Here is a 17,534-nt window from a genome sequence, read left to right on the forward strand (position 1 = left end):
CGTCCACAGAAGTGCTTCCAGTTCTGTCCAGAATGGCAAAGGGATCCCCAGTAAACACACTTTCTAAAGGCCATTTTGTGTCCTCTGAAGTCTCGCTGTTCCTTTTTCATAGTATCTATGTTCACTTTATAGATATGACAAGATCTTGAGTTTTCCCATAATTTTTTAAACTTTATTTTTTCCTTGTAGGTGGACACAAACAATATATATATTTTTATTTTCATGTAATGCTGAGGATGGAACCCAGTGCCTCATGCGTGCTAGGTGAGCTCTACCTCGGAGCTACAACCCCAGCCCCTCCCGTAAATGTTTTTAGTGTTGATTTCTCTTCTATTCCTGCCTGGATTTCCGCTGCTCCATCTGCAGCGGTGTCTCTGCTTGCTCATCCTCCCTTCTAAGTCTGAGGATCTCTGCTGCTCTTTCATATTTATCAACAAGGCTCTGCTGAATATCCAGCTGTAGGGGATTTTCTTCTGCTGAGGTGTTAGCACGTCATCTTCACAGGGCCTCTTCCCTGAGTGGGGAGGAAGACTGCCTGGATCTTGGGCGGGAAGTGTGGGCTGGCGGGCTCTGCTTTTGGACTGGCCTATGGACGGGTGCACCTCCAAACACAAACGAAGAGGGCTTCGCAAGCAGAGTGGCGGCTCATGCTGGTACCGTAGCTTCCCCTCAGTGTCCTTATCAAAGATCTGATCGTCTTGCAAGGAGACAAATACTCAGGCTCGTCCTACAGCCTGGCCAAAGCCCGTGCTGTGACAGATTCTATGTTTTCCTTTCAGGATGTACTGACAGCACACTGCGCTCCCCCAGCCCCCGGCCCCCGGTCCCCGCCTCCCGCCCCTCCATGTCACCGCCTTCCCTGAGCCGGTCCCCGCCTCCCGCCCCTCCATGTCACCGCCTTCCCTGAGCCGGGAGCCTCTCTGGAGGTGAAACAGCTCGACGTGCAGGGGAGGCCCTCACTTCTGCATCCCTCACTGAGCCAGCCGGTGAGCTATCCTCCACCTGGTGCCGTTTGTCACCACCTTTCATCTGGTTCCAACTTTCTAGAAACTTGTTGACATTTCTCAGCTGCCGATGAGCCCATTTTTTGCCATGACCATTAAGGGTCTCTACTTTCCTGCAGCCTGCAAAGCTCACCATCTTGAGATGGAAAACTCTTCAGAAACTTTATGCTCTTCCACCTGAACTCCTAACACAGCCTTGCAGACGAGTCAAGAAAGGACCAGCCCCGTCCTTCCAGGAAAAAGAATTTAAAATATATGTATGTATCTCAAGCTGGGTGCGGTGGCTGCAAACCCAGCGACTCAGGAGGCTGAGGCAGGGGGATCGCAAATTCAAAGCCAGCCTCAGCAATGGTGAGGTGTCTAAGCAACTCAGTGAGACGCTGTCTCTAAATAAAATACAAAATAGGACTCGGGATGGGGCTCAGGGGCCAAGTGCCCCTGAGTTCAATCCCCAGTACCTCAACAAAAGAATTATCAGAACCTCCTACCAAAATGCTGGGTTTTATCCTGTTCACGGGATACAAATACTCTACGATGAAGCAAAGCCCAAGCCTGACCTAGGGACAGCTGGGTTTGAAGGTCAGCTGCCCCACTGGAGGTGGGGAGAGGCTCAGGGGCAGGAGTTCCACCCCTTAGCTGAGTGGGGATGCTCACCCTGGGGCTGGACGACCATCCCTGGTAGGCAGACAGGGCGGGGAATGCAGCGGGCACAGGAGCTGGCGACTGACACGGCACAGAACAGGCCCGGCCGGCACTCGCAGACACGGGAGGAGTTCCAGGAGCAAGGCGCCTTCTCCACGAGGTCATCTGAGGGACACAGAGAGGGCTCATGGGGATGGGCAGGATGGAGAGCAGGAGGTGCAGGGAGGCCCCCAGAGGACAGAGAAAGGAGAGTTTATCCAACAAGAAAATAAGGAGCCCCTGGCTATTCTGTTGGGAGGACCCCAGCCTGCTCCAAATGAGCCGCCAGGTCAGGGAAGGCAGAGGACAGAGGAGCACGCTGCAGGTTCTGTCCCCGAGAACTTCTCGGGTGCAGACCATTCAGGCGATGGTGAGCGAGGGACAGCCTGGGATTGCAGGGTGGAGGGGCAACGGGCGCTGGCGGGGGCTCTGGGGGTGAGGGCTGCGTGTACCCCTGCATGCCCGGGTCGACGATCAGGCCAGACTTTACACGTGTGCGCCTCTCTGCAGTGAACTGTGCCGCCAAAGAACTGTTTTTAAAAAGCATCTGGGGACAGGTGAGTGGGCTTAGGGAATGGACCAACTGCGCTTGGCCCAGACCGGGTCACAGGACGGAGCTGTTCCCGAGCCTTACTACTGCTGAATACGTTTAATATTTTTAATGATAAAAAGGGGTTTTTACCCCAAAAGAAAACAATGAAAAAATAAAAATAAAACACTAGAGGTTTTGTAAAAGAAAAAGTGAAATACAGCTTTTATTTATGCTTGGGACTCTTTCTTTCTTTCTTCTTTCTCTCTCTCTCTCTCTCTTTCTTTTTAACCAGGGATTAAACCCAGGGACGCTTAACCACTGAGCAACATTCTCAGCCCTTTTTTAATATTTTATTTGCAGACGGGTCTCTAAGTTGCTTAGGGCCTCTCTAAGGAAAAGAACCTTGCTTAAGCACGGGGCGTGTAACTCAGCGGTACGGTGCTCACCCAGTACTAAACAGAAAAAAAAGGGAGAGAAAAGGAGAAAGAAAACTTCCTGGATCCTAAGCTGTACTGGGAGGGCCACATGGACGCGGTCACCAGCCTGAGGCCACCAAGGCGCTCTGGTGGTTTTTTAGGTTCCATGGAACAGCTCACACTTTAGAGGGCGGAAGGAATTCTCGGCAGAGCCGTCTCTGCTCTCCGTCTAACAGGGTGACTGCAGCAGACTTTGTTTTTACAAAAATGGGCCCGTCTGCTCTCCCAGGGCCTTGCCGCTTCCCCACCAAGAAGTGGAACTGCTTTCCTTCCTTCATTGCCCCCGAGATCTGGGACTGGCTCAGCAGATAGAAATGGCAGAAATAGCACCAGGTGACTTCTTAGGCAAGGTCATAAAAGGGATGTGGCTCTCACTTGTCTCTCTTGGGATGTCCACCTTCAGGACCCAGCCACCAGGCGGTGAGGAAGCTCAGAGCAAGTCATACGAGGCTGAGGGAGAGGGCCGAGGCCCCAACCCACAGTGACAAGGACCCACAGCCTCCAGAAGAGTCTAGCCTCCAGCCTCCAGGGTTTCCATCTGAGACCCCAGACACTGGAGCAGAGACCAGAAGTCCCCTCAGTGCCCTGCCTGAACTCCGACCCACAGAAACCTAAGTTCAGTGAAGGCTTTGTTTTGCTCTGCAGTCTTAGCCACGGGGGCAGAGATGCCCAATGACAACAAATGTCCTAACTCTCTGGTCCTCCTTGCTGCAGGAAGGAGGCCACAAACAGATGCAATGACACAGTCCTGGTGGCCTCCGTGTGTGAGGGCCACTAATAATACTGCAGTCTGCAGCCGGTCAGCCTCCCCTGCCCTGTGTGGCTCTTGTGGACAATGCAGGGCACCTGCTGTGAGCAGTCACAGGAAGAGACACATCTCATCAGCAGTGGCCGCGCTTGCTGGAAGCTGCTCCCAGGGCTGTGAACAGAGTGACAAGAGCCCAGGACCTGGGGGCATGCTCCCCTAGGCTCAAAGCCTGGCCTGTGCCTTTTGGAAGTCCCTGGACCTCTGGAAGCGTCTATTTCCTCCTGTATAAAATGAGGACAATCACAATCTCTGCACTGTAGGGTAGTCACAAGAATTGATGAGACAGCTGGGCACAGTGACATTTGCCTACAATCCCAGCGGCTTGGGAGGAGGCTGAAGCAAGAGGATCGCTAGTTCAAAGGCAGCCTCAGCAACTTAGCGAGGCCCTAAGCAACTCAGTGAGACCTTGTCTCTAAATAAAATACAAAAAAAGGGCTGGGGATGTGGCTCAGTGGTCAAGTGCCCCTGGGTTCAATACCTGGTACCAAAAAAAAAAAAAAAAAATTGATGAGACAAGTTTGGAACAGGTCTGGAGCAGATTTGGAACAGGCAGGTCACTTGTAAATGCTTCCTGGAAGGAGGGACGGGGTGGGTGGAGTCCTTGAAACACAACCATCACAAACCACAGGTGTGAGTGGGGGTCACCGGAAGTTGAGGGTTCAGAACACCAGACAGGGAAACAGAGGCTCCCGTGGGCTGAGCGGCCCAAACCAAAGACCACCCACATCATTCGCACCCTCCAGCCCCCGCGATCCCTGGAAGGAGCCCCGAGGGAGGACCGCACCCTCACCTCGCAAACAGCTCACACAGGCCGTGCAGCGGCCAGTCCTGTCCAGGTAGTAGTCGGGCTCACACTGCTTCCCGCAGTTGGCAGACCCCTGGGGACACGGCTGCCATGGCGACAGTCCTAGGGAAGGAGGCAGAGAAGCTGGGGGCCAGGCTGCCTTGGCCAAGACGCACCTCCCCATCCTTGGAACCTCCCACTGCCGTGGCCAGCTCCCACAGCCCAGGAGTGGGGAGGTCCCACTTCTCTGAGGGAGCCCTGAGGCCCAGAGAGGGAGGGAATGAGCCTGAGGACACACAGGAGAAAAGCATCCACTGGCCCCTGCCTCCTTCTCGGATCCACTGTGGCCACTCGGCCAGCCCCTCCCCAGGACCACAGCCAGGTCACTCCCTGCCCTGGGCATTGGGAGCAGCTTTTCCTGTGAGAATCCAGGTGAGGAGGTCCCCGCTGTCAGACTTCAGTCAGAGGGGGGTGGGGGTGGGGAGCCCGAGGCGAGGAAGAGATAAAGGAGCTGCTCTTCCTAGAGGGGTGCAGACAGGCTCACAGCCGGGACACCCTGCAGGTGCGCTGGTGACAGCAACCAGTGAGGCTCACCAGGTGCTGGTGACCTCTGCTATACTTCAAGCCTTCAAAGTCCCCAAAGGCTCCTGCACTGAAGGCTTGGTCCCCAGGCCTGGCATTATTGGGAGACGTTAGAACTTTTAGGAGGCCTAGTAGAAGGAAATGAGGTCACTGTATGTGTGCCCTTGAAGGGGACCCTGGGGCCTGGCCCTCCCCTTCCTGTTCTCACTGCCTCGAGGGGGGCAGCTTCCTCCACCGCGTGCTCCGGCCTTGATGTGCTGCCTCGCCACAGACCCGAAGGCCACGGGCCGAGTAAACCCTCTCCCTTATTAAGCTGGTTATCTCAGGTGTTTTGAAAGCTAAGAGTCACAATATCAAAAATCAGTTGAGTTTCCCACATAAGAGTTCGGACCATATGAAATTAATGGTTTTTCAGGTTAAAGATGGTCAGATATGGGCAATTTCACATGACTCAAAATAATACTGACAACAAAGAATCAGAAACAGAAGTACTGACAAAGATATCATTCATGTCATCGTCAGAAAGATTAAATACCTAGAAATCTGACAAAAAGATGTAAGCCTCGCTACCCAGAAAACCACAAAAGTCCCCGTGAGCCGGTCCCACCTCTCGGAGGGAGTCCTGTGGCTGCGGGCAGAGTGTTTAAAGTAGGCCTAAAGCAACGCAGGTCTGCGCTCAGCACGTGCCTGGAAGGCTCCACGTGGTCAGGACTGGGTTTCCTTCAAAACGAGCTACGGGCTCGGTGCAACCCCAGTTAGGATCCCCAAAGGATACCTGCAGGGTTTGAAAGCTGATTCTAAAATTTATTTTAAAAACAAGTTACTAAGAGTATCTAATATACTGTGAAGGACAGAGTTGGAGGTGTTGCTTGACCACCCATTATAATAATCCTGACAGTAGGTGGGTGGGGCTGGGGCTCAGGGACACTTGCCTAGCATGCACGAGGCCCTGGGTTCAACCCCAGCACACCCCCAAAAGACAGAATGGCATTCACACAGAACCGAATCCAGAATCCATTCCATCAATATAGGGGTCCTTGATTTACAGCAAAGAAGGTACAAAAAAACCGGGGAGAGAAACACATTGTGGTGTTCAATGACCTCTGCTTAGACTCCAACGTGGACAGCAGATCTAAATGTGAACGATCCTAGAAAATAAACGGAGGCTAGTTTTGAGGCTCTGGTGGAGAAAAAGACTTCCAAAACAGAACGCAGAAAGCCCCAATCACAGAGGAAGACGGGTCAATCTGGAAGTGAAAATGAGAACATGTTCCAGGCCCGGTGGGTCCGCCTGTGATCCCCGAGACTCAGGAGGCAGAGGCAGGAGGATTGCAAGTTCGAGGCCAGCCTTGGCAACTTAGCAGAGTCCTAAGCAACTTAGTGAGACCCTGTATCTAAAGAAAAACTAAAAAGGACTGGAGATGTAGCCAGAGGTAAAGTGCCTCTGGGTTCAACCCTCAGTACCTAAATAAACAAACAGAGCATCTGTGCACAGGCGGCAGGCGGCCAGGGGGCAGGGGGAGAGGGCGTTCTGCACACAAGCAGGAGACACAGGGCTCAGGTCCAGAGTTAGGAGAAACCCTGGGGCCGTAGCTCAGGGGCAGAGTGCCTGCCTGCCATGTGCGAGGCGCTGGGCTCCACCCTGAGCACCACATCAAATAAATAAATGAAATCAAATAGTTATTTTAAAAATCCAAGAGAAATAAAAACACTCCATTCCCACAGAGGTTCGCTCTGTCGTCTGGCATCCGGGCCCGGGGCTGACTGCCCGCAGGCCCCACCCAGGCCCCACCTGTGTGGCAGAGGCTGCTCAGCAATAAAGAGGTGTGGACTGGGGGCCAGACCCTTCGTCCCAGGAGCCAGGGGGGCATCGAGCGGACGCAGCAGGGGCTGCCTACTCTGTCCTCAGCACTCTGGCAGGAGGACGGGCCAGTGTCCCCTGTACCCGCCCCAGGCCCAGCCCACCAGGGCCTTAGAAATGCTGCAGGTGCGTGAGCCCTTCCAGGGCCTTAGAAATGCTGCAGGTGCGTGAGCCCACCAGGGCCTTAGAAATGCTGCAGGTGCGTGAGCCCACCAGGGCCTTAGAAATGCTGCAGGTGCGTGAGCCCTTCCAGGGCCTCTGCCCTGACATCCTTGTTGTCCCCACTGAGAAAGGCCGCAGCTCAGTGCCCACCCGCCCTGACCGCCACACACAGGTGGTCCAGGCATTGCCCTGGGGACAGCCCTCGGGTTCCTGGAGAAATTACCTGGACCTGGGTGTGGACCGGGCTTGCCCGCAGAGGAGGGAGGTCTGGAAGCCCCGGTCAGTGGAGAAGCATCTTCCAGGGGGTGGGGGGTGACCCCTCTTTGAAGCGTGGTCCTGGCATCGGTGGTGGCTGGGGTCATCAGGATGGGCTCAGCCTGGGGAGTGGCGTCCCTGGGGAAGAAGCCCAAGGTGGGTCAGATGACTCGCCCGTGGGGCAGGGGAGGTCTGTGCTCGGGGGTAACCGCGCCCATAGAGAAGGGGTCCCCAGACCCTGGCTCAGTCCCAGCAGGCCTGCCAGAGCTCCTGGGGCAAGAGCTGTGCCACCTCGGCTTTCTGGGTCCCCGTGGGGGGGGGGGCAGGGCTGGACGCGCTGTGGGGCCTCACGTGACTTGATCCATGCCCTTGACAGAGGCACCCAGAGTCCTGAGCCCCTGGGCTGAACCCCCTGTGCCCCAGCCCGGCTCCCCCAGGCACCCCTCGGGGTGGGTCAGCCCCACCTAAAGGTCACATGGAGGGGAACTGGAGGGGAGAAGGCCACTAGTCACCTGGCGGGGGTCTCGCAGTCCTCTGGGCTGGTGCAGTCAGGGCTGGTCCCTGGGGAAGGTGGCCCACACTTAGTGTCCTTCTCTGCTGTGCCTGAGGAAGGGACAGCAAGAGCTTCAGAACAGGCACTGAGGAGCCCAAAGTGTCTAGGAATAGACCTCTCACCTCGCCAAGCCCAAGGCACAGATGGCCTTGGAGGACACCTTCCTGCATCCACTGCCCCTGGAGTAGGCAGCCAGGGTCTCCCGGGATCACGTCGCCCAGTGCCAGCCTTCGTGGGCAGCCCTCCCTGGCCCTCCTCGGTGGCCCTGCTGAGGTCAGACCCAGGCCACGCCCTCAGACAGGTTCAAGGTTTTATTTCTGGTCATTGAAAAGGCAGAAAGCAGCAGCTATCTCCCTGCCGCGGCCGGACAGGAAGCGAGCGTAGAGCTGCTGATGAGCGTCCCCAGACGGACCAGGCCAGAAAGGGACAGAAATGAGAGACGGGAAGACGGGGCACTTGGGTCCAGCTAGACCTGAAGCTCCCCAAATCTATCCCCAGAGCTTTCAGTGACACCTGCCCCCACCCTGGAGATGTTGTTACTTGCGACCCAGAGAGTCCTGGAGGACACTGTGGGGGAAGCAGTGGAGAGGGAAACAACCCACCGAGTGCCCCAAACTTGCCCTCTGCCAAGCTGTGCCAGGCTTTCAACTGATCATAACAACACACTCTTCACCCCACAAGTGTCTGGATAAACGGAGTATAAATAATGGGCCGGTCACTGGGCATGACATACTGTAAATTCTCAACAAACGGCATCTGCCTCTCCCCGTCTGGACTCCTGCCCCCTCACTGAGCAGGTGACCTCCATCTGTGGCTCTGGAGGTGGGGGGGAGCAGGCAATGCTGACTTCTGGTTTGGCTGTTCCCTGCTCTGTGTTCTTGGGCCACTTCCCCACCACCTCGGGGCCTGACTCCTCCATCTGTAGAATGGGGCTGTCACGGCCACCCTAACAGAAACTGGACATTTCAGGAGAGACAATCCCTGGAAGCTCTTAGCAGGTGGTTTAGCTACGAGCAGAACCGGAAAGAGAACTTCCTTTCCATTTTACTCTCCTAGTGGTCCCGAGAGCTGCCCTCTAGGAGAGTTCCACAGGGGACTCCAGACGTCAGTCAGGGTCTGGCAGCCAGGGTCAGGCACCTGTGAAGTAAGACTGTCCGACAGAAATAGGACGTGAATCCCATGTGCCAATTTAAATTTTCCAGGAGAAACATTTTCTTTTCTTTTCTTTCTTTTTTTGTTTCTTGTTTTTGTTTTTGGTACCAGGGATTGAACTCAGGGGCACTTGACCACTGAGCCACACCCCAGCCCTAATTTGTATTTTATTTAGAGACAGGATCTCACTGAGTTGCTTAGCGCCTTGCCATTGCTGAGGCTGGCTTTGAACTCGATATTCTCCTGTCTCAGCCTCCAGAGCCGCTGGGATTACAGGTGTGTGCCACTGTGCCTGACTCCTGGGAGAATATTTTAAAAGGTAAAATGAAATTAATTTTAATAATATGATTTATTTAAAGCAATATATCTAAAATACTGTCAGCAGGCAATCAATGTAAAAATAATTGAGACGTTTTATATTCTGTTTTTCATTCTAAGTATTTAAAACCCAGTGCATATTATATACTCCCAGTACCTCTCAATGCAGACCAGCCACACTTTAAGTGCTCAGGGGCCACCCAGGGCCAGTGGTACCACATTGGGCAGCAGAGGTCCAGGGCCTTTAAGAGCAGTCTCTGGCGCCACTGTGTGGCAGTTGCTGGAACACCACGCAGACAGCCCTCAGGCTGTCGCATGCCTGATCAGAGCTCAGAAGAACTGCAGGCTATTTTACAGACGAGAGTTTCTAAGGCCCCCACGGACTTCAAATTACACCTCATTTTGCAGATGAGGAGACTGAGGCACAGAGAGGGGTGGGAACCTGCCTCACAAGCAAAGCTTTGCAGGTAGCCGTGGCCCAGAGCAGAGCGCTTTCCACTGAGCCACCCTGCCCAGCTTGCAGGGGAGGGTTTTGCATGTTCCCTTTCTGAGGCTCTCCTGTGGCCCAGGGGGAATCTGGTCACATGTGAACCCACCCAGCACCCATCTGACCTCCCCGCCCCTGGATCATCCTGGTGTTTGGTCTGGGTCCGGCCCAGGGAGCAAGACAGGCACCCAGACGGGGACAAATGGACATCCTTGAAAGTGGACACAGCGCTCTAAGCAATCGCACAGGGGCATGGCCTGGGGAGAGGTCAAGGACGGGCCCTGGAGGACGCGGTGTTTGGATGGAAAGCTCGAGGTGGAGGATTAGCTAAGGGACAGGGAAGGTCCCTGACAGAGGGCGCAGCCGGGAGGGGCCCAAGAGGAGCCCAAGAGCAAGACAGCTCCCCAGGCTGCTTGAGGGTCGTGTCCTGAGGCTGGGAAGATGGGTGGACATGCTTCCCACCTTCTCCACCAGGAACAGCTAAAAGCCCGGGCGCCACGTACAACACGGACACAAGGGGACCGACAGGTGGGAAGAGAAGGCGGATGGGCTCAGACGGGGACCCCAGGAGTGACACCGGGTCAGGCCCTGGAGTCTGGTGGATGCCTCAGAAATCCAAGAGGCAGCTGGTGGAGCTGGCAACCCGGAAACACCAGCAGGCGCAGAAAACGTCAAGCAGCCTCCTACCCAAGGACGGTGTCCTCGCCACGGCATGGCGGAAGACGTGTGCATGAGGTGTGTCCAAAGCCACCCAGTCCCCACGCCTCCCTTCTGAAGGGCTTTCTTCCTGCCATCCAGACAGGACCTGCGGCTCTCGCCCCTTCTCTAGCTATGACACACCTTTGTAGTGTCAGAAAAGCACAGAGAGGATAAGGACCTTGCCGGAGGTCACACAGCAAGTTCAAACAGAAAGCCAAGATTCTCGGCCTGTTTCTCCTGGCACCTGTCCTGGCACCTCTAACTCCAACGCCCCGATTCTGAAACAAGAAAACCAGCTCGATCTTTTACAAAACTCCCAGGACAGAGATTGAGGTTTCCCTCTTGGGTGTTGGGGGGAGAGGGTGAGAGAGCTCCCTCCTCCAGTCCGGCCTGTGCCTTGGCCACCAGGGTCCCTCTGAGCCTGGGACATAAGCCCAGGGCAGCAGAAGGCCCTGAGTGCCAAGGACCTCACGACATTGTGAAAGGAGAGTGACCTGGCCCAGGGCTTGAGGAAGTGGGGTGTCGGAAGTCACTTGGGGGTCGGGTGGCAGGAGGGGTGCAGTGGTGGAAGCAGTGGGGACACTCACCTGGAGACTGGACGACCTGGCCCGCTGGGCAGACGGTGTGCGGTGAGCAGCGGGCACAGGAGTTCTTGGCTGACGTGGAGCAGAACGTGCCCGGCCGGCACTGGCAGACGCGGGGGGAGTTTCCGGAGCAAGGCGCCTTCTCCACGAGGTCTGCAGACGGACGGACGGACAGGCGGGGTCACGCAGGGGGAGGGGGAGGGGGCCGGGGTCAGGGGATTTCCAGGAACAGCTCGGCACGCACGGCCTCCCTTCTTTCCAGAGAATTCCTGACATGAGGACAAAGGGCAGGCAGGGGCACCCGCAGCCTCCGCCTCCCGGGCCCAGTCCCCAGCCACCACCAAGGTGGGTCAGAGAAATCAATCAGTCAAAGCCCCAATTTAGAAACAAGCAAAGAAGACATGGGGGGCCTTGGACAGTACTGCTGGGTGAAAGACGTGCGAGACCCAGGCAGAAAACGCCCCGACCCAGGGGACGGTCCAGAACAGAGGAGGCTCGATTACACAGACAGGAAAGCAATCTGTAGTTGCCAGGGGTAGGGAGGATGGAGGGTGATGGTGCGAGGCTAGTCCGCAGGACACTGTGACAGTGGACACACGTCATTATCCATTTGTCAAAAGCCACAGACTGTACAACCCCGGGAGTGAGTCCTTAATGTGAAGTGTGGCCTGTTGTTAATAGTAATGTATCAACAGTGGCTCCTCGGTGACAACGGACATACCACGCTGATGCAAAATGTCAACGGCAGGGGGACTGGTGGCCGGTAGAGGGAGGGCACCTGGGATGGTATTTCCTGTTCAATTTTTCTGTCCATTCCAACTGCTCTAAAATAACGTCTGCCAATTTTTTTAGTGGACAAAGGATTTGAGTCAACATGTCTGCAAAGGCATATTGATGACCAATGAGTGCATGAAGAAAAGGCTCCACATCACAAGCCCCACTGGGGTGCCTACAGAAAAAAGAAAGAGCAAGTGTTGCCAAGAGCTGCAGTTTGGCTTTGTGGTGGGGGAGGATCGCACCCTGGGGCACTTAGCCACTGAGCTGCATCCCCAGCCCTTTTATTTTTTATCGAGACAGGGTCTTGCTAAGTTGCTGAAGCTGGCCTTGAACTTGCAATCTTACTGCCTCAATCTCAAATTGCTGGGATTACAGGCGTGTGCCACCATGCCCGGCTATAGTCCCTCAAAGGTTCATGTGTTGAAGGCTTGCATCCCAGCCAGTGACACTACTGAGAGGTGGCAGAACCCTCAGGAGGTGTGGCCTGGTAAAAGAAGTGAGGCTGGTGGGGGTGCACCCTTGAGGGGATACTGGGACCTCCCACCCCTTTCTGTCTCTCCCTCTTTGCTTCCCAGGCCACCAAGAGGTGAACAGGCCTCTGCCAGGCTCTGCCACTATAATGTACTGGGCCACCAAAGGCCCACAAAACAGGCCTAGTGACCATGGACTGAAACCCCGGCCAAGGTAAGCCTTCTGTCAAGTTGAGAGTCCCCGGTATTCTGTCACGTGCTGGAAAGAAGACTGACAGGAAGGTAGGGAGGCTGCCATCCTCAGACCCTTCTGGAAGGAAGGCAAGTCCACTGGCCCTTCCTGAGAAAGGTACACACACGGTCACCAAGTGGTGTCCGTGCCACACCTAGGTGAATGCCCGAGAGAACTGAGAACCTGTGTCCACAGAAAGGCACAGGCACGAGGGTTCACAGGAGCATTATTGGCAACGGCTGGAAAGTATAGACCCAAGGGTCCACTGACTGATGGATGATAAAGACAATGCAGTGACCATGCTGTGCTCGGAAAACCCCGAGCAAAAGAACCAACTGCAAGTTGCTGTCAGGCTGAAGACAGCCCCAGGGCTGCAGAGCGCACCTACAGGGGCCCTGAGAGAAGCGTGGTCAAGGGCGGTGGCAAGACTGGTGAATCCCCCTGACTTGGGCCAGAGGGAGGGGTTCTTGCAGTTGGTGATCAGGACCAAAGGGACTTTATCCATGCCGGAATGTTCTGGTTTATTTCAAGGTAATGTCAAGGCCATCAGCACATTCCTGGAGCTGACAGTGGGTCCTGTTGTCAAGCTCCACCTACTGCTCCAACGGCTTTGTTCACCCACAGCATGCTGGGAGACTCTGGCCAGGGTCACTCGGGGGCCCTGTGGTCTTATGGTTCAAGATGGCCGAGGTCAGTCAAGCTGCAGACATAGTGCTATATTCAGCCATAAAAAGAAATGAAGTTCTGACCCCGGCTCCAGTGTGGATAAACGTTGAGATCACTGTTACGTGAAAGAGAGCAGCCACTAAACCCACGTACGGCCTGACTCCACTGATATGAAATGTCCAAAGTGGGGCAAATCCATGGAGATGGAAAGCAGACTAGGGGTCTCCAGGGGGCTGGGAGGAGAGGAGAAGTGGGAGGTGAGGGTGTCTTTTGGAGGAGATGAAAACGTTCTGGGATTAGACAGTGGCGGTAAGTTGCACATTGTGAATATTCTAGAAACCACCAAACTGTGTACTATAAAATGGTGAGATTCTTTTCATGTTATAGGAATTTTACCTCAATAAAAACATGTCAGTGGGGCTGGGGTGGTGGCTCAGCAGTAGAGCGCTCACCTAGCACATGCAAGGCGCTGGGTTCGATCCTCAGCACCACATAAAAAATCTACTTAAAAAATTAAGGTACTGTGTCCAACTACAACTCAAATAAATAAATAAATAAATAAATAAATATATATATATATATATATATATATATATATATATAAAATATGTCACTGGTCAGATTCATTAATTAATGCTTAATGTGTCTGGAGCACAAGGGGTGGCCTTGGAAGACCAGAAGGGACAAGGCCACTCTGAAATATGTAGATGGGATTAGGTAGAAGGAGCCCATGGCCAAATATACACAGAAGGGTGGCACCTGGAAGGCGGGAGAGGCTCTGGGGCTCCAGTCCCCAGGGTCCCTAGGAACAGGGAATCGACGGGGAGCAGAAGCAGCACCCGTCACCAGGCTCCCCACCCTGCTCAACCTCGAGCACCGCCGAGCTGCAGGCCAAGCGTCTCCCCTGGAAGAGCGTCTGGGAGCCCACGGGTCACTCCCAGCCCCCCGGGGAGGGCCTCAGAAGCCCCATTCTGACCCCAGCATCATCCATGGCATGTGCACAGGGACGAGAAGTCACCAAACATCAGGAGAAACCAGCACCAGGAAGAGGAGCCCTAAACTCAGAGAAAGTAGACCCCAGGAAGCAGAAAAGGGGAAAAGGAACGAGCTTCTGGATGCAGCAGGATCAATATCCCGAGACAAAAAATGAACTTCAGAACACGATGCTGGGGTGCACCGGCCGGAGAAGACTGCCCTTCCCAGCCTTCCTGGTCGCTGGTCGGGGGTCAGGGCTCATGGGACTACATTCTGACCACAGCACATGGGCAGAAATGAGAAGGCCCCTCTGGAACAGGTCCACGAAACCAACTCAGGGGACGCCGCACCACTGCTCAGGTTCCCTACGCCCTGGAAGCCGTGACGGGGAGGGAAGAAAACCCGGAGAATTCTCAGAAACCAGACTGAGGGCAGCAGTCTCCCAGGAAAGACCCCAAGAAGCAGCGGGGAGGCAGCACCAGCCCGGCCAGAGGCAGGAAAGACCCCTGGATTCGCCAACTTCCGGAAGCAGCCCAAGCTCTGGGAGTGGTAGATGCCACAGAAGTGGGGTGTGCTGCTGTCTAGGCAGCAGGAGCTCTGACCGGGACGCTGACAGAGGCCAAGCAGATCCCTATCCCCCAGCAAGGAAGAGACCCATCTCTGGCTGAACCACGCTTCCCATCCTGGGCCCCGGCTCCCAGTTTCCAAAGTACTGCTCAGTCCCCAGCAGAGTCAATCGTTAGCTAGGTTGGCCAGCCATGACCAGGTGGGCAGGACAGGGCAGTAGGGATGAATCAGAGTCCACAGGTCACGGGGCTGGAGATAATTAGCAGCCCTAATCCCTGCTGTGCCGGAGGAGGAGGAAGGAAGCTCAGCCACCAGGCCCCAGCTCCACCCACGATCAGGTGGGCAGGGAGCAGCTGGGGGAAGATGGGGAAAATCACTGTTTCAAAAGTTCCATCCCCAAAGCTCTAGAAAGGAGCGGAAGGGGCAAAGGGGTGCATTACGACAAAAGATGAAATTTCAACCCCTTCCTAGGCCCAGGGGCCACCTTATCAGGTCAAAGGGAGCAAAGCCTCCTGGGAAACATCAGGACTCTGCAGGTCCCCGAGCCACTGCCCTGGGGTGACCCGTTCAGTCTGTCCTGAACTCCTGCTTGTCACTCTGTGTGACTCACTGGAAACTCTTGCTGCAAGACTGTGACACCTAGCAGCTAGGACCCCGCAGCCACTTGGGCCCGCAGCAGATCCACACCATGTTGTCCAAAAAAACCAAAATAAGAGGATTGTGACTTTACCACAGGAGACAGTGCTGCCTTAAAAGATTCTTAACCTCTCATCAAGCAAGAATCATAACCTCTTTTCTTAATTTTTTTTCCTGGTGCTGGGGATCAGACCTTGGCCTTGCCCGTGCTGGGTGGGCACTCTTGCCACTGAGCCACACCCCTGGCCCTCTTAACTTTAAAGAATTTTTTTTAAGGAGATACTATCTCTTTTAATAAAAATACTTAGTTTATCTAAGATCTGTCACTTCCTTAGTTATATTTTAGTTTCTTCTTCCTCTGATACATTCAACTAAATTGAATGTAATGATTTTAATGTCATGAATAATACGCTGCCTCTCTTAAAAGGCCTTCTCTCTCTGTGTCTAGTCTATCTGGCCCCTAGCTACCCATCTTCCTCTCTCAGGAGGGGGACAGAGAGGTATCAAGCATCCAATGATGACACAATGATGACGGAGGACTGGGGAAGACAGCATGCTCTTCTGGAGTATGTGAATGTCTTAAAACAAACATATATAACTTTCACTTCCTACACTGCGGTCATTACATTTAAAAATATAAAGATCGCCAGGCGCGGTGGCACATATCTGCAAACCCAGCAATGCAGGAGGCTGAGGCAGGAGGATTACAAATTCAAGGCCAGCCTCGGCAACTTAGCAAGACCATATCTCAAAAAAATAAATAAAAAGGACTGAAGGTATAGGTTAGTGGTAAGGTGCCCCTGGGTTCAATCCCCAGCAATGAAGAAAAAAAATAAAGATATATGTTAATGTATGTGAAGAAAGAAGGAACGGCAATATTAATATCATACAGTAGTGGAATTAAGGGAACAAAGAGGTATATTTTATATGGACAAAGGATCCAACTCACCAGAAAACAATGTTCATGAACATTTATGTGCCTAATAACAGCTTTCACATATATGAGACAAACCAGAAGACCTAATGGATGTTGAGCATGGGGGAGGGGGGAGGTTTTAACATATCTCAGAAATCAACAAGCAACGGTGGAAAAGAGAATGAGAATACATATTATTTGGGCTGGGGCTGGGGCTCAATGGCAAAGCACTTGCCTAGCATGTGTGAGGCCCTGGGTTTGATCCTCAGCACCACATAAAATTAACAAATAAAATAAAGGCATTCTTTCCATCTACAACTATAAAAAAAATTTTTTTAAAAAAGTACATACTATTTAAATAACAATGAATAAGCTTGATCTAATGATATATAGAGAACAAGCAATTTAACAAGCAATATACACATTTAAAAAAAAACAAACTGGGCACAGTGGTGCCCACCCGTAATCCCAGTGGCTCAGGAGGCTGAGGCAGGAGGATCCTGAGTTCAAAGCCAGCCTCACCAACTTAGTGAGGCCCTAAGCAACTCAGTGAGACTCTATCTCTAAATAAAATACAAAAAGGGCCTAGGGATGTGGCTCAGTGGTTAAGCAACCCTGGGTTCAATTCCCAGAGAAAGAAAGAAGGAAGGAAGGAAGGAAGGAAGGAAGGAAGGAAGGAAAGAAACCCACACACACATACACACACTGAACACTTTTATTTAAATGTGATTATTTATTAGGTCACAAAATCTTAAAAAATTCCCCAATTCTGTCTTCCAGAAAAACTGACACAAAAACAAACAAACCCCAGACCACATTTTCTAACCATAAGAAGTGCTTATTGGAAAAAAAGAACATCAGCTCAGCCCCCAGCTCTGCCATCTTCCGGGTGTTTTGCAACTTTGGAAAAGCTCTTCACCCGAGAATCCTTGGCCCCTCACCACAAAGCAGGAATAAGAAAAGGGCCCTCCCTGGGGCACTCTGAAGACTAAACTCTGCCAAGGTGAATCCCCCCCTCAGGGGACACGTGAAGTCTCTCTGCAAAGCACGGGGACAAAGGATCTTTGCTGAAGCCAATTCACAAATGCAGAGGTAAACTGAGGCGCAAGGTGGCGACCCGAGTTCTCCCACCAAATCCCGGTGCTCCCGCCTCCCAGAGGCTCCTGGGGGCCCTAGAAGCGAGCCAGGTCCTTACCTCCCAAGCAGCTCACACAGGCCGTGCAGCGGCCAGACGCACTCAGGTAGTAGTCGGGCTCACACTGCTTCCCGCAGTCAGAGGGACCCTGCGGGCATGGCTGCGTCTTCTCTGGGGACTGCCCTGGGGAGAAAAGCAGAGAAGCCTCAGGCCAGGCCACTG

General features: G+C 53.7%; 1 protein-coding gene across 2 annotated transcripts in view; it reads right to left on the bottom strand.

Moving 5' to 3' along the window:
* Tnfrsf8 (TNF receptor superfamily member 8) overlaps nucleotides 1–17,534 on the bottom strand; it is a 62,261-nt gene that overhangs the window by 21,626 nt on the left and 23,101 nt on the right. For both annotated transcript variants that reach the window (XM_058572653.1, XM_046424908.2), the window contains exons 3-8: nucleotides 17,373–17,495; nucleotides 10,942–11,091; nucleotides 7,658–7,748; nucleotides 7,114–7,283; nucleotides 4,292–4,408; nucleotides 1,659–1,811 (exon numbers count right to left, since the gene is read on the bottom strand). In XM_058572653.1, coding sequence (XP_058428636.1) covers nucleotides 1,659–1,811; nucleotides 4,292–4,408; nucleotides 7,114–7,283; nucleotides 7,658–7,748; nucleotides 10,942–11,091; nucleotides 17,373–17,495 — 804 coding nt within the window. The remainder of the gene's footprint in view (nucleotides 1–1,658; nucleotides 1,812–4,291; nucleotides 4,409–7,113; nucleotides 7,284–7,657; nucleotides 7,749–10,941; nucleotides 11,092–17,372; nucleotides 17,496–17,534) is intronic.

This window comes from Marmota monax, unplaced genomic scaffold (assembly GCF_021218885.2).
Source record: "Marmota monax isolate L192 unplaced genomic scaffold, Marmota_monax_Labrador192_F-V1.1 WCK01_AAM20220418_F8-fsc00080, whole genome shotgun sequence".
Taxonomy (NCBI): Eukaryota; Metazoa; Chordata; class Mammalia; order Rodentia; family Sciuridae; genus Marmota; species Marmota monax.